The following is a 14812-nucleotide window of genomic DNA, read 5'->3' as shown; positions in this document are numbered from 1 at the left end:
TTTTCGGTTTTGTGGTGACTGCACCGCGGTGCATCACTTTTCCGATTTTAACAATGGTACACGTGAACTGAAAAGTTTTTTCACTTTGCACTAGAGTTGAAAATTTTTGAAAATTTAAATTATTTGATTTGATAGTAACTCGTTTAAGAAAAGTAAGGTAAACACCGTACTTTCAAAACACAACCGTTCTCGACGAGGTTCGAGACTTTACTAAGTCAAATAATTGTTTGTTTGCTTTGTAGATGATGTCAAGTCAATAAAGGGTACCGGTGCGGTGGTGCAAATATCTAATGTCCAATGAAGTTCCCATCTCGGCTTAAAACAGCTACTTCTTTTTCAATGAATTGATCATCCACTCCTCGAAATCCTTGGATATCAATAATATAATCCATCATTTTTCTCGTATTAATAAAAATTTAGAGTTAGAAAATATAGAGAGTGGACGTTTAACATCCTCACCTTGTGAATGCTATCAGAAAACTGAATGCAATCTTATCCATACATGTATAAATGAAAGTAGAATTTCTAACACAATCTTCTCTTATTTTATTTTGGTTTTAATATTAGATAATATTTTATGGTTTGACAGTAAGTAATAAAAAGATTCCAAGAAAAATGAAAAAAGGTTATCTTAAACTTGAAAGATATGGTGCCTATCTAACCTCCAAAATCAACAATGACCTGCCTTGTCGAGTCTATTTCAAGAACATTATCGTATTCTCCGTAAACAATACGGTTTACAGTCTCTGTTAAAGCATTATTAAAGCGCACTTTAATTCTAAGGCTGCCGCTTCTTATCAAATTCCAGTGAGAATAACAGTTTGCCGACAGATTTGGTGTTACGTCAAAAGCAAACAGACAAAATCCATTAGGATAGCTAGCTCTGTCTATATCATTTCCATCGTTGAGAAAATGTATACCGGTTCCAGAAAATAAAGTTTGATAACAATTAATATAAAGACCTTCTGTATTAAAATCAGGTTGTAAAGGTTTAGAAGGAATCTGCATACCATCAATATAAAGGGATAAGAAATTAATGTCATAATTTTTGAAATTAAACGGGTTTAAACCTGCATTTCCATTGTATGCTTTATTATCAACAAAACCAATTATTACTTTTTTCGGTAGTTGTCCTAAAATGATATTATCTAAAGTTTCAGCGTGAACACCCCTATGTAAAGTTAATGTTTTAACCTCAACTCTTGTAATGGGATATTTGGCTGTACCATGCGAAAGAGCTTTTGTATGAGCAAGAAGAACGGCAGGACTAATTTTTAATCGTCGTACAAGAAGTGTCGCTTCTGAAATATGTAAGGAACACTGGTTTGTAGGGTCTAAAAGTGTAAAAGTATTTTTTGAACGTACAAGTCGGAGTCGCATTTCAACACCATTCAAAAGAAATTTGTTTTGATTAAACACATCACAATGTAAATGACCAATCAAATCTACAACCCCATCTGGTTGTAAAAGAGCTCGTCGTGATCCAAATCCTGTTGAATCTCGATTTACATCTTCCATATTTTTATGGTCATCTGTGTACCATAGTGCTGTACTTAAATGACTTCTTTTTGCAGCAGGACCGTAATTAAGTAGAGTTTCAAGATAAGCTCTATATGCATAGACATTATTTGGCGGGGAAACAAGTTTTTGGTTGAAATACACATCTATTTGATTGAAAACTGAGTATAGTAAATTATTTACAACACTGACCTTTGCTATAGTCTCTCTATTCTCAGAAGTAATTGTTGGTGTTATTAATGTAACACGAATGCTTAACATAGTATGAGCAAGATCTATGTATTCCTCACCATGGTTAGGGATGACACATTCTATGGGTGAATCGTCTGCAAGTGACGAAATAAGGCCTAAGCACAATAGCTTCGGGAACGTGATCTCGGTTCGCGAACGACGTTCCCGAAACATAATCTCAAAATCGAAGCGTATGGCAGGAGACGCGGATCACACGTATTTTAAAAAGAAGTTTTGCAAAGATCAAAAGAATTTTAACGATCAATTTTTATCGAAGGGAAAAATTGCAGGTAAGAATTTTGAAATAATACATTGATTTTCAAACGTAACAAGAAGAAAGGTACTTATAATTTTTATACTGCAATGTGTAAAAATTGTTTTGAGTAATGCAAAAATTTATAAAATTATTCTTTTTTCTCTAATAAAAAAAAGTTTGATTCTAAAACCGTAGATTTTTTTATAGTTTTAGGTACAATTTTAAACAATAGACTTGAAAATGTAATACGTTTATGAAAATATAAATATGGTATACCTGATAATTTACTTAAAATTTAAGTTTCACGGATCAAATAATTCACACCAAGGTGTCATATACTGAATTTAATAACGAGATACTTTTATTGATTATCATTATAATTCAAAGCGCTTCAATTTTGAAATTGATTTGAACTACAAGTAGCAGTAGACGATGGGCTGTTCGACCGATCAACCAACTTCGACCTGATCTTGGAGAATACGAAACATTATTTCAAGAAATGATGAATAATGAAGAATATTTTTTCAGGTACACGAGGATGAACATTGAATTTTATCATTATTTACTGAAGAAAATTACTCCACTTTTATTAAAAAGGAGTCGCAAGAAGCCTTTAACTCCAGGGCATCGGCTGTGGATGCCCGAGATGAAATTTTCGACCTGTTTTCTACCTTTTAAACCTACTTCAATCCTAATTTAAACCTTTTCGTACTTTTTTCGTCCTTTTAGGCCTACTTTAACCCTTAACCAACCTTCGATTGTAACATTTTGAACCTAAAATGGACCTTATTAGACCTTATGAGACTACTTGAATTTTTACTGACAGGTAAACAAACTTTTCTGACCCTTTTTTCATCCTACTTGGCACTACATTCGGCCTTACTTATATCTGTTTAGACCTACAAGCAACTTGAACTGAAATTTACTGAAATGAGGTGCAATATAGCTCGACGGACTTTAAAACATGTGTAGGTGCTATAAAATGTAAAACTCAACCAACCATTCTCCACAGGAGGGCTCTGGTTACATTTAGGTACAAAATTAGAAATAGTATTTTCTGAAATTGTATAAAAAATTATAAATTTCTCATTTTAATTCCATTGTTCAAAAAGGGTCACTTTTTGGTGTCCGGAAAAAATACATGAAAAACCAAAGCAATCATAAAAATGGGACTGAAAAGTACAAAATATCTCAGATGCTTATGGGTTGAAGAAACGGGTATATATATATATATATATATACCTATTTGTGTATATACACAAAATATAGTTTTGGAATTTCCAAATTTTTTACACAAAATTTACTATAGTAAAAACACAAGTATCACCAAGCCAAAAACCGTTTTCCCACCAGTCTTTTGTCGACTTCGACAAAGTTAGTTTCGATTTTCTAAAGCGTATATCTCCGTGTGATTAAAGTGATATTTACACAAAGTAATGTAAAAAAAATAATTGTGTCTTAGTGTATATTCTACATATATAAATTTGTATATTTGTGTTCTATATTGTATATAATTTGTATATAAAGACGATGTTGAAGTACGCAACGTTTATGATGAACGATTTTTTAAGAAAAATACTTTTTTAGAATGAAAATTTAAAAAAAATTTTGCTTGAAAAATATTTTTTGTAGAGTTTATTAATTAACAAATTATAAAAAAATATATTTTTAAATAAACTAGGGTAAATGCACTAATTGCGGCGCGATTCGAGTCAAAACACCTTTGAAATAGAAAATTCGACATTTCTATTGTATAAACTCAATTTAAGACTTATTAAACTAAAAGGTTATGTTATATAGGTTTTAAAAAAAATGTTCAACTTTATAAAAATCGATTATTTAAACAAATATGAGAAATTAAAACTAATACCGTAATTTTCTATTGCGGCGCGTTTGTATCAGTTTCGGTGGATCAATTTCGGTGACCAAAATTACGTGTATTTTGAAGATACTTTTCCCGCCGAAATTAGAGACAATGAAAATCTTAGTAAGGGCGCACTCACACCTTCTGGCTGCCTGCCTGCCTGCAGGAGTTGTCATAGCAACGTGCAGGAGTAAGAGAGAGAGAAAATTCAAATTTGAATTTACTATCTCTGTTACTCCTACACGTTGCCATGACAACTCCTGCAGGCAGGCAGGCAGCCGAGAGGTGAGAGTGCGGCCTAATGTTTCAATTGCGGCGCGGAAAAAAATTTGATCTTTAATAATTAAATTAATAATTAAATTAATAATTGTTTAAATGTGTATCTTTATAATTAATTGTATCAAAAAAATATTAAAATAATTTTTTTTAATCATATTGCAACAGTTATATTAAATATAATAGTAATAATAGTTATTTTTTTATGGACACGCCGCAATTGGTACACTTACCCTATTTTATAATTTTCCGTGTTAAATAAAAATTAATTTCGAATCGTTGATTATAAACGCTGCGTACTTCAGCATCGTTATAATGTTTGTATTAATAAATAAATAAATAATAATAATAAATAAAATAAATGGACTATATGGCCACCACGGAAACTTGGATCTTTTACCTTATTTATGATCATATTGTAAATTGATGCTAATGACATTGGTTAGTAAAAATATAATATTAATAAATATTAATGCTATAAAATAGTTAATATTATATTTGAGACCGTTGAATTTCTCTGATTCCAACTGCATGTTTTACTTGAAAGTATGGAAAATAAATTCTTAATACATATATGTATATAATTATTTTATTTTCCATACTTTTTAAGTCGAACAACATACCATAAGAATCAGAAAAATTTAAGGATCTCAAATATAATATTAAATATTATGTAACATTAATATTTATTAATATTATATTTTTACTAACAAATGTCACCAGCATTAATTTACAATAGGGTCGTAAATCAAGCAAGGGAAAAAATTTTCCGAAGGTCATCTCATAATGACCCTAATGAGACTAAAAACTTCCTAAACAACCCTACAATATTTTTACTGACGACCCTCCTTTCGACCTTTTTGATACTGCAAATTTAACCCTACACTTACTAGAATCAACCTAAACTAGGAGAAAATGGACGAAAGCGACACAGTTTAGGCTGATTGTAGGCTCTTTAGGTCCATTTCTGTATTCTAGGACCCTTTATAAAAAAATTTTATGAGCTTCTCAGAGAGCGGAGAATTGTAGGCTGAAAGTAAGGTTCAAAGTAGGCTCGAAATTTTGTCTCGGGTGACATCAAAGTATATTGTTCTAATCATATATACATATATAATTAAAATTAAGTTAAATATTTATGTTAAATGTAGTATAATCACACTTACACTCTCAAAAATAAAACTGTTTCTTCCATTCACATATTGTACTCCACATAATCTACTTCTGTCACATACCGTGCAATTTCTTTTTTCTACACATTAGATACACACACAATTTGATAGACACGGAAATTAAGTAGTTATTATTTATAATTATTTCTAACATTAACAAAACAAAAAAGATAAAATGAATGTCGTTTTGGAAATCTTGTCATAAGTCCTCAAATATTTTAATAAGTTTTAATCTAATTTTATACCAGCATTCAAAACATTCTCTTTCTCTGATACGTTTTTGATACTTTTTAAAATCTTAAGGGCACTTGTCACACATTATGTGGTCTCCTTTCCATTTTTTAATCAAATAATCTCTGTATTGCAGATATTTGCCTAGTAGTGATTCGCTATTTTCGATAGCTACATCTTTTCGTGTTGGCGAATCAACTTTAAGGTTGGCTATTCAAGAAACGTGCGCTGCCTTAATTAAAGTCTTGGCGCCTGAATACCTCAAGGTTCCTACTCGAGAAGATTGGCTTAGATGTAGCAGAGGATTTAAAGAAGTGTGGAATTTACCAAATTGTGCCGGTGCTGTGGATGGAAAACATATTACTATCAAAGCGCCAGCAAATTCAGGTAGTCTGTAATTATAATTACAAGCACACTTTCAGTACCGTTTTGATGGCAGTTTGCGACCATGAGTATAAATTTTCATTGGTTGACGTTAGATCTTATGGATATATGAGCGATTCTGGAATTTTCGTGGACTCTTTAATGTCGGAGGGATTATTTAATGGCATTTTGCATATGACAGAGGAACAGTTTCAGATACCAAATTACAATATTACAACTCCACTATATTTAGTAGGTGACAACGCCTTTCCATTTTCGACCAAACTAATGAAACCCTTCTCTGGTAATTTCTTAGGCGAAGGTTCTAACAAGAAACTGAAGTGTTTTAAAAAAATGTTAATGAATAAATCTATTATACTAATAAAATTGAACTTAATTTTACGACGTTTTTTCCATTTTCATTAAAAGTTGTATTATTTTGTTCCATCTATATTAATAAAATTAGACTTATGTCTATATATTGCTTAAAATTAAAAATTTTTTATCATAATTTGACATTTCTAACATCAAGAAACCCGAAAATGTCCATAAAAAAATGTATGTATGTATGTATGTCTGCAAAATTTTGTTCCAGCATCACTCGAGAACGGCTTGATAGATTTAACTGAAACTTGGCAATCTATTAGATACTAGTCCAACTTAAAATCTTAGCTTTACCCGGTTAAAAAATATTAATATGAACAAAAGTTATAACATTTTTTCAAAAATTTGTACCTTATAATTGTGAAAACAATTTATATTTAAGGTAATAAAAAAAAATTTTAAACATAATTTCAAATTTTTCAAAAAAGTAAAACTCAATTTTTTAAACCAAACTTATTTTTAGAAATGTTTTTACGTATTTTATTTTCATATTATATATATATATATATATATATATATATATATATATATATAAGTTAATTTGAAAAACTTAAATTTAAATTTAATAATTTGAAAATAACATATTAAATAAAAATGTAAGGTTTGAGTAATATTGGCTAAATACCAATCACATGCGTAAATATAATTTTTTTTAAATATAAACAAATTGATTTTAATTTACAGAAAAATCTAAGATTATAAGATCAGATTATAACGGAAAGCCAGAAGATTAAATATTTTTATAGGAAAATACTGAAAATATAAATAATTTTAGGCAATGTACAGACTAAATTTTAAATTGATTTGTAGGTTACAAAAACCCGTGGAAGACGGGTACCCTCATCTAGTTTATTATTAATAGAGTAAAGGCATTTTACACCTGGAAAAGTGAACTCGAACTTTAAATATTGTTTTCCTGAAAATGTGATTTATGGCATCCAAATATTGTTCATAACAGAAGTAATAAAAGTTTGTAAATTTATTTTTGTTCATCCCTGGTTTCTTTAAACATCAAAGGTTTATAAATAATTATTAAATAATTCATAAAAATTAACTTCTTATTAAATTTCCTAATTTTAAACTGAAGCACATTTCATCCTCGTTTTATTAACGCAAATTTAATTGAGGTCGGTACGTTAATGTTAGAAAAGCAAGATTTTGATTAAAACGTAAAAAAAATAATTGCAAAAAGTTTGTAAAAAAAATTTTTTTGTGACGTTGGGATATTCCTGCGGTTCAAAGGAAATTTTTGTTAAACAACTCGATTAAGAAAAGATTACTTTATTCTTCGTGATGATTATAGCTAATTTGCTACTACACCAGATATACAATACTCTTTATAGATATAATATTAATATTAGGTTTTTCTAATATTTAAACATGTTTAGAACACATTTCTCAGTCTTGTGTTTTAAAAGCTTAGAAAACATAGCAACGTGAACATTCTTATAAGATAATGGTTATAAAAATACGAAAATCTTTTACTTTACTACTCATATAGCAAAACATCGAACGACAAGCTACGTTCAATTTTTCCACATTCTTTGGTCATGTTTGTCAAACTTGCCGTAAGAAAATATTTTTAACACTTATTTGAATACTATCACAACAAATGGGTAATACTTATCATAGATAATATTAGTAAAGCGACTTTACTAATATTTTAACAGTACACATCTTATTTCTCATAATTTATTTCGTTTAAAACAGCTTGGCTCAACAAGATAGAGATTTCAGCCTTTATCTGTATTTTTGCATTTTTAGATAATTTATTTATCTGCGAAGCAATAAAGTTTAAAAAAGTCAAATCTTGATCATCAGCTTTAATTGCTGTATTGTGATTATCTTTGCTAAAATGTTCCTTGACAATTTGGGTCATTGAAACTATTGTCGACTCTAAAGCTTCTGCAGTGGGATTACTAATAGCGCTAGTCGCTATGTAGCGCTTTTTGTTATTTAGAATTAAAAACTTACATATTTTTAGTGAAATTTGTTCCAAATCATGGCCAAAATAAAATACCGTTGACAATTTCTTCAAAGCTTAAACTGCAAGATGGTAATTTAGAAGAAACTATAAACATAACCCCTCTAAATAAGGACATTGACATAGAATTCATGTCAATTTCCTAAAATATTTTATCTACGTAGCAAACAAATACAACATGAAAGTGGAATCAATTCTCTAACTTCATGTTTGCCAACTGTTAGTTTCAAATAAAATAATTAACTAGTGACGAAATAAATCATACTTTAATATTGCAAATAACCTATTAATTTAATAAACAACAACTTTAAAAATAAATTATCTAGTTTAATGTTAAAATAATTTATAAAGGGAAATCAATTTTTTTAATTTAATTTAATAAATAAAAATTAAGAAAATTAATCTTATTGCAAGAATTAAAAATAATAATTGCATGAGATTTAAAATTAGGATATTTTTTACCAGCCTAAATTTAAAAGTTGATAAATTTTTTAAATTAAATTAATTATCTTTTAATTAAATTAATTTAAATTTTCATTTTTTGAAAAACTCACAAAAATGCCCTATACATTTTTTTAGTGAACCCTTGCGTGAGAACAAAAATTCTATTTCTGAGGTTATATCTTCAAAATTTTTTTAATTAAAATTTTTTCCCATTTTAGCCAATGTCTAATAGAAACTTTTAATCCTATGAAAAAGATAATAAATATAAATGCAATAAATATTTAATTATTAATATAAAAAAGAAAATTAAATAGTTTATTATTATTGGATAAAGGTGAATTATTTTCTTGATTTTTTGTAAGGATAGAAATTGGAAATAAAAGTGTTAATATAATAATATTAATAATTATCATTGCCTCGAATTGCCTTTTTATAACTTTTGTGATTTGAAGTGTTACACTTGAAAAATTTGTCAGCCTTTTAGATACTTCTTTTAATTGCTTCATTTCTTCATCGTGGGAAATCCTTATGAATATGATACATTTTTGATTCTAAAAAAAAATGTTAAATTATAAAATAAAGCAAATATGAGAAAAAAATACACAGAAAAACAATTGTACCAACCTAACTCTATCAAAATGATACCATTTTTTTAAGTCTCCCGATAGCTAGAAAATTTTTTAAAGTGAATGTAGCTTTGAATCGCTACGTAGCGAAATCTTCGTAGCGCTGTCGCTATTTGTAATCCCACTCCTGTTTTAACGTCAATTTGTTTTTTTGGTTTCTTCACGAAGGAACGTTTCTTGTCTATTGTTGAATTGCTAAAATTATTGAAAATATACATTATAATAATAGGTTTACGTCTATTTATAATAAATGCAAATAAATTGTGTCACCATCTTAGAGAAAAAAATAATCAAAACTGGAGAAACACTAATAAATACTTATAATCTTAAGGGGTTACATGGGTCAAAACTGTCAGAAAATGTATGTTTTGAAAAAAAATTTTGTTCATACAATAAATCATTTTTTTCTTTGAACACTTTGGTTTCTTAAAATACACTATAATATAAATAATTCATAAAATTTTTGAAAAAAAATATTCAAAAACAGGGCCGTTGCAACATTTCCTTCCTTTGAGGCCCCTTCCGAAAAAATTGATTTTGCGGTGGTCATGATATTTTTTGACTGCTTCATCAAAATCAAAAACCACTATATTTTCTGTTAGTGGGTTAGTATGGCTCGTGATTGAAAAAAGGGTTTTGTTTTCTGTTGATTAGAACAGATTTTTTACGGTCTAAATAGTCCTAAAAGTTGTACATTTTGATATAAAACGCTGCTAAAAATTCAAATTTAATTCTTTTCAAAAACCCTTCGTTCAATCATGAGCCATACTCACCCACTAACAGAAAATATTTTGGTTTTTGATTTTGAATGAAGCAGTCCAAATATATCGTGATCACCGCAAAATCAATTTTTTCAGAAGGGTCCTTAAAGAAACTATTGCTACGGCCCTGTTTTTGAATATTTTTTTTCAAAAATTTTATGAATTATTTATATTATAGTGTATTTTAAGAAACCAAAATGTTAAAAGAAAAAAATTATTTACTATATAAAGAAAATGGTATTCATTCATTCATTCACTCATTCCGTCCGGACCCTTGCTGGGTTTTCGGTGACAGAGAGAAGAACAAGTTATGGAGAGAGAAAGATATATCTTTATTTTGCAAATGAGGGTTCGCTTGACCTGCAATCTGTTAAAGAGGATTAATTAATAACTCTGAGGACCCAGGTAATTATTTCTTTCTCCCTTCATCACGTGAAAAAGCTATAAAGAAAGTCTAAAACTGAATAGGTAACGCATACCTTTCTTTCTTACACCAAGAAATATAACATAAGTACTTCTTTGTTTAACATTGCGTTTCTCTATCTAGACGATTGAAAATGGCATAAGAACATCATCGTCTAAAATCGTAATCTTTTTCCTTTTTGTTTTAAAAATAAAAAAAAATATTCATATATCTGTATATATGTATATAGGGGAGAGTGACAAACAGTGGGACACTTTTTTTTCAAAGACATATTAATATGTCAATTTTATATATTTTTGGACACTTTTTGGTATTACCATAAAGTTTGAACTCTTTTCTACATAATGCATATATTCTATTTAAATTATATTGTGATTAAAAAGAAAAATTTCAAGTTTTTGGAACTTGATACATTATTCTTGTTTTGAAGGTTTGTGTTAAACAGTGGGACACCTATTAATAAATAATGAATAATTGTTTCAATAATAATATTCTGCTTCATACTTTGTAAATATATATGTTTTGCATTAAATAACGTTAACAAATGTTGCAAAACACTCATAATTTAATAATATTTTACATTTTTATAATACGATGTCAAGTTTCATATGAAAAATTGCTATTATTTTTTTACGTTTACAGTACTGCTGATCATACGTCATAATTTGGTCATAACCTAAAAACAATTTGGAGGAAAATTTGAATAGTCGTTCTCTTATCAAGTGTTATTTTTCAAATGTTCCCGAACAATAATTGTATAAATTATAAATTTTGAATTTTTTAATGTTTTTTAGCATTAAAAAATCACATTTTTAGTCTCTGTGTAAGTATAAATGCGCTTGCGTATAGCTGACACAACTTATAATTAGTGTTGCCAAAATCCACGTTTCATAAACTTAAATTTTTGCCTGTCCCAGTATTTAATGTCCCACTGTTTAAATTAAGCAATCGCAAGAAATTATTTAAATAAAAATTGTTTGTAAAATTTTAAAATATTTTAAATTATTGGATATTATACTTAAAAACATGAGTAAACGAAGTAACAATTACACTTTTTTTTAAAACTGTCCTATTTATATAAAAATCAGCATTGTATTTCAGGAAAAAATTTACTCCGTAACGTCAAAAACAGTTTTTTTCAATTTTCTTTGTAAATAATGAATCAATGTGGCTAAAATTTTTGGAGATAGTGTGTTGTCATAGACATGCTTTACATTTAAATTTTGGTCGAGTTTCTTTAAGTAATTTTTCAGAAAATTAAAGTGTCTTACTGTTTATACTGTCCCACTGTTTATCACTTAAAAATTATTACCTGGCCCCTCATAATTAATCTTCATTAACAAAGGCTCTATTGTCCAAGATTGGTATTGTTTGTGGTAATTGTTCGGAGGGTCTAATACTGGTATATACATATTTTGTTTTATTTTGAAAACAGAAAAAAAGAAGAGTAAGATTTTTAGGCGAAGATATTCTTATGTTATTTTGAATCATCTAGATAGAGAAATGCAATATTAAATGAAAATATTTATATGTTATATTCCTTGATGTGAGAAAGAAAGATATACATTACCTCTTCAGTTTTTGACTTTTATCTTTATATTTCCATGTGATAATACACGGAAAAAATTTCGAGACGACAGACGTGCCGATGTCAATCTAAAACTTACAGTACATTTCATTATGTACTCAGAGCTAATCTTCATTAACAAAGGTTCTATTGGCCAAGGGTTGGTACATCTTTATTTTTCTATATAATAAATGTGAAAAAAGAAATTATTACCTGGGTCCTCAGAGTTAATCCTCATTAACAAAGGTTCTATTGTCCAATGGCTGGTTTTTTTGTGGTATTTATTCCGGGGTTTTAATACAGGTATAAATACGTATATATGTTATTTATAATGAACTACTGATTACTTATATAAGAGTGTCCTTTTTGCACTTATTGGCTGATCAGTAGTTACTAATTCATAGTTACACATAGTTCTCTCATTCTTTTGGATATTTGGTAGTTTTATTGGATAAAAGGCAAAATTGGTTATATTGGATTGAAGTAAAAATTGGTTATATTTAATAAAAGTTAAAATTAGTTGTATTGAATTAAAGGAAAAATTGGTTATATTTAATAAAAGGTAAAATTGGTTGTATTGAACTAAAGACAAAATTGGTTATATTTAATAAAAGGCAAAATTGGTTATATTAGAGAGAGTGAGCAAAAGGGATAAAGATATTTAGATTTTCATGAATCAAAAATAAAATTAAACGAAGTATACTATGGCCAACATAAAAGAGTATGTTATTTTAAGTGATAAAGATTTAAAAATTATTGAAAATAGAAATAAATTGTTAAATTACATGCATATGTACAAATTTGAAGATTTATTAAGACAAGATGGGGGTCCCTTTTTATAAAAGAAGTTTATGTTCATTTCATGAACATTTTGCTTCCTCATTGCGCAAAGCAAAAGATTTGCTTCCTCTTGGAGGAAGCAATAAATTAATAATTTATATACATATTATTTTTAAAATATGATAAATGATTTCAAAAAATATATCTTCTTCCACCTTTTTCACTCTTTCAACCGTTTTATTGCTGTTATCGACTGATTCCGGTATAATCGCTTTTTCCGTTACAGCAGATTCCGGTTCAATCTTTTTAGTTTGAATTTGTTGAATTTGTTTATAAAAGAAATTTGTTATAAATTCAAACACTGAAAAATTCAATTATTAGAAGAAGAATAATGGAATTCTTCCTTAAAGATTTATTCTTTAAATTTAAATGAAATCTAAACTTTATATATATACCAATCAGTTTCTTTTGACGTAAGGAATAAGATTATTATATGTACCCGAGACAAAATTTCGAGCCTACTTTGAACCTTACTTTCAGCCTACAATTCTCCGCTCTCTGAGAAGCTCATAAAATTTTTTTATAAAGGGTCCTAGAATACAGAAATGGACCTAAAGAGCCTACAATCAGCCTAAACTGTGTCGCTTTCGTCCATTTTCTCCTAGTTTAGGTTGATTCTAGTAAGTGTAGGGTTAAATTTGCAGTATCAAAAAGGTCGAAAGGAGGGTCGTCAGTAAAAATATTGTAGGGTTGTTTAGGAAGTTTTTAGTCTCATTGGGGTCATTATGAGATGACCTTCGGAAAAATTTTTTCCCTTGCTTGATTTACGACCCTATTGTAAATTAATGCTGGTGAAATTTGTTAGTAAAAATATAATATTAATAAATATTAATGTTACATAATATTTAATATTATATTTGAGATCCTTAAATTTTTCTGATTCTTATGGTATGTTGTTCGACTTAAAAAGTATGGAAAATAAAATAATTATATACATATATGTATTAAGAATTTATTTTCCATACTTTCAAGTAAAACGTACAGTTGGAATCAGAGAAATTCAACGGTCTCAAATATAATATTAACTATTTTATAGCATTAATATTTATTAATATTATATTTTTACTAACCAATGTCATTAGCATCAATTTACAATATGATCATAAATAAGGTAAAAGATCCAAGTTTCCGTGGTGGCCATATAGTCCATTTATTTTATTTATTATTATTATTTATTTATTTATTAATACAAACATTATAACGATGCTGAAGTACGCAGCGTTTATAATCAACGATTCGAAATTAATTTTTATTTAACACGGAAAATTATAAAATAGCATAAGTGTACCAATTACGGCGTGTCCATAAAAAAATAACTATTATTACTATTATATTTAATATAACTGTTGCAATATGATTAAAAAAAATTATTTTAATATTTTTTTGATACAATTAATTATAAAGATACACATTTAAACAATTATTAATTTAATTATTAATTTAATTATTAAAGATCAAATTTTTTTCCGCGCCGCAATTTAAACATTACTAAGATTTTCATTGTCTCTAATTTCGGCGGGAAAAGTATCTTCAAAATACACGTAATTTTGGTCACCGAAATTGATCCACCGAAACTGATACAAACGCGCCGCAATAGAAAATTACGGTATTAGTTTTAATTTCTCATATTTGTTTAAATAATCGATTTTTATAAAGTTGAACAATTTTTTTAAAACCTATATAACATAACCTTTTAGTTTAATAAGTCTTAAATTGAGTTTATACAATAGAAATGTCGAATTTTCTATTTCAAAGGTGTTTTGACTCGAATCGCGCCGCAATTAGTGCGTTTACCCTAGTTTATTTAAAAATATATTTTTTTATAATTTGTTAATTAATAAACTCTACAAAAAATATTTTTCAAGCAAAAATTT

The 14812-nt window shown here is 28.0% G+C and overlaps 1 protein-coding gene and 1 pseudogene across 1 annotated transcript; one reads left to right on the top strand and one right to left on the bottom strand.

Moving 5' to 3' along the window:
- Positions 1–657: 657 nt before the first annotated feature.
- On the bottom strand, positions 658–1779 carry LOC127282145 (uncharacterized protein F54H12.2-like). The gene has a single exon (XM_051306245.1). It carries the CDS (start codon positions 1777–1779, stop codon positions 658–660), a length of 1122 nt encoding a protein of 373 aa, XP_051162202.1.
- A 40-nt stretch (positions 1780–1819) lies between these two features.
- LOC127282144 (putative nuclease HARBI1) lies at positions 1820–6562 on the top strand (annotated as a pseudogene).
- The last annotated feature ends 8250 nt before the right edge of the window (positions 6563–14812 follow it).

Source organism: Leptopilina boulardi, unplaced genomic scaffold (genome assembly GCF_019393585.1).
Source record: "Leptopilina boulardi isolate dan_hultmark-lab unplaced genomic scaffold, ZJU_Lbou_2.1 LbouV2_281, whole genome shotgun sequence".
Taxonomy (NCBI): Eukaryota; Metazoa; Arthropoda; class Insecta; order Hymenoptera; family Figitidae; genus Leptopilina; species Leptopilina boulardi.
The sequence above is the reverse complement of the archived record's forward strand: the minus strand, read 5'-3'. Positions and strand labels throughout refer to the sequence as shown.

What these genes read in the sequence shown, in the direction of transcription:
- LOC127282145 (XM_051306245.1), bottom strand. Translation starts at nt 1,779, where the DNA reads ATGTTAAGCATTCGTGTTACATTAATAACACCAACAATTACTTCTGAG.